This window comes from Triticum dicoccoides, unplaced genomic scaffold (assembly GCF_002162155.2).
Source record: "Triticum dicoccoides isolate Atlit2015 ecotype Zavitan unplaced genomic scaffold, WEW_v2.0 scaffold71133, whole genome shotgun sequence".
In the NCBI taxonomy this organism is placed as follows: Eukaryota; Viridiplantae; Streptophyta; class Magnoliopsida; order Poales; family Poaceae; genus Triticum; species Triticum dicoccoides.
The window spans coordinates 1-1,030 of NW_021293967.1; the positions used below are offsets into that span (position 1 = coordinate 1).

Consider the following 1,030-nt stretch of genomic DNA (forward strand, 5'->3'; position numbering starts at 1 on the left):
GGCCCCTGTGATGCCGCCAACACCAACATCGGTGACTTCGATGCCAGCACCGACCCCCGTTTCTCCAACGCCAACTCCGGTGGCCCCAACACCGACTCCTATGATACCGCCATCACCAACCCTTGTGACTCCGATGCCAGCACCAACCCCTGTCTCTCCAACGCCAATCCCGGTGGCCCCAACACCGACCCTCGTGATGCCGCCAGCACCCACCCCTGTGACTCCGACGCCACCCCCAGCCCCGGCCCCAGCGCCGGCTACATCGACCGGCAAGTGCCCCGTGGACACACTGAAGCTACTTGCGTGCGTGGACGCGCTCAATGGGCTGTTGCACGTGGTGATCGGCAGTAGCGCCAGGAATACATGTTGCCTGCTGTTGTCCGGCGTTGCCGACCTCGACACTGCTCTCTGCCTTTGCACCACCATCAAGGTCAAGGCCCTCAACATCAACCTCATGCTGCCCATCGCCATCGAGGTGCTCGTCAACCAGTGCGGCAAGAGAGTGCCGAAAGACTTCCGCTGCCCTAATTAAGCTCCATAGATTACTATATGTACTATCAGTATCACCTGCATATGAATGTGATACATGCATTAAATTCTCTTGTGTGGTCACACAGGTGACATATCGAAGTGTAATAATCTATATGTACATGGATTTGCAGCTCTGACTCGCTACTTGTGACGGGGAGCTGTGGAGCATGCGTACATTGTGTTTGTGTAACAGCGTATCCTATAGGAACCGTATAACATGCTTCCAATTGTGGTCTTCCATCGGTTTTGTAGTGTGTGTTTTCTTTTTGAAGAACTATGAATAAAATGTTCGTACTGTGTAAAAGAAGTTTTCACATCCACTTGTAACCCATACCAAGATACTTGTTGAACCATACGCTTTACAGGATTCGGATTTTCGTGTTGAACATTTTGATATATTATACATTTTTTCCGACATCGTATGCAAAAGTTATAGCCCTTTTACCTTTTCATAACACGTTTTTGCAAAACATGTACAAATTTAAGTTTTTAAATTTTC

At 49.4% G+C, this 1,030-nt stretch overlaps 1 protein-coding gene across 1 annotated transcript; it reads left to right on the plus strand.

Annotated features, from left to right (window-relative positions):
* Positions 1-10: 10 nt before the first annotated feature.
* LOC119347633 (36.4 kDa proline-rich protein-like) lies at positions 11-728 on the plus strand. Its single transcript, XM_037616235.1, has one exon. The coding sequence runs from the start codon at positions 11-13 to the stop codon at positions 530-532; it is 522 nt and encodes a 173-aa protein (XP_037472132.1). The 3' UTR covers positions 533-728.
* Positions 729-1,030: the final 302 nt, after the last annotated feature.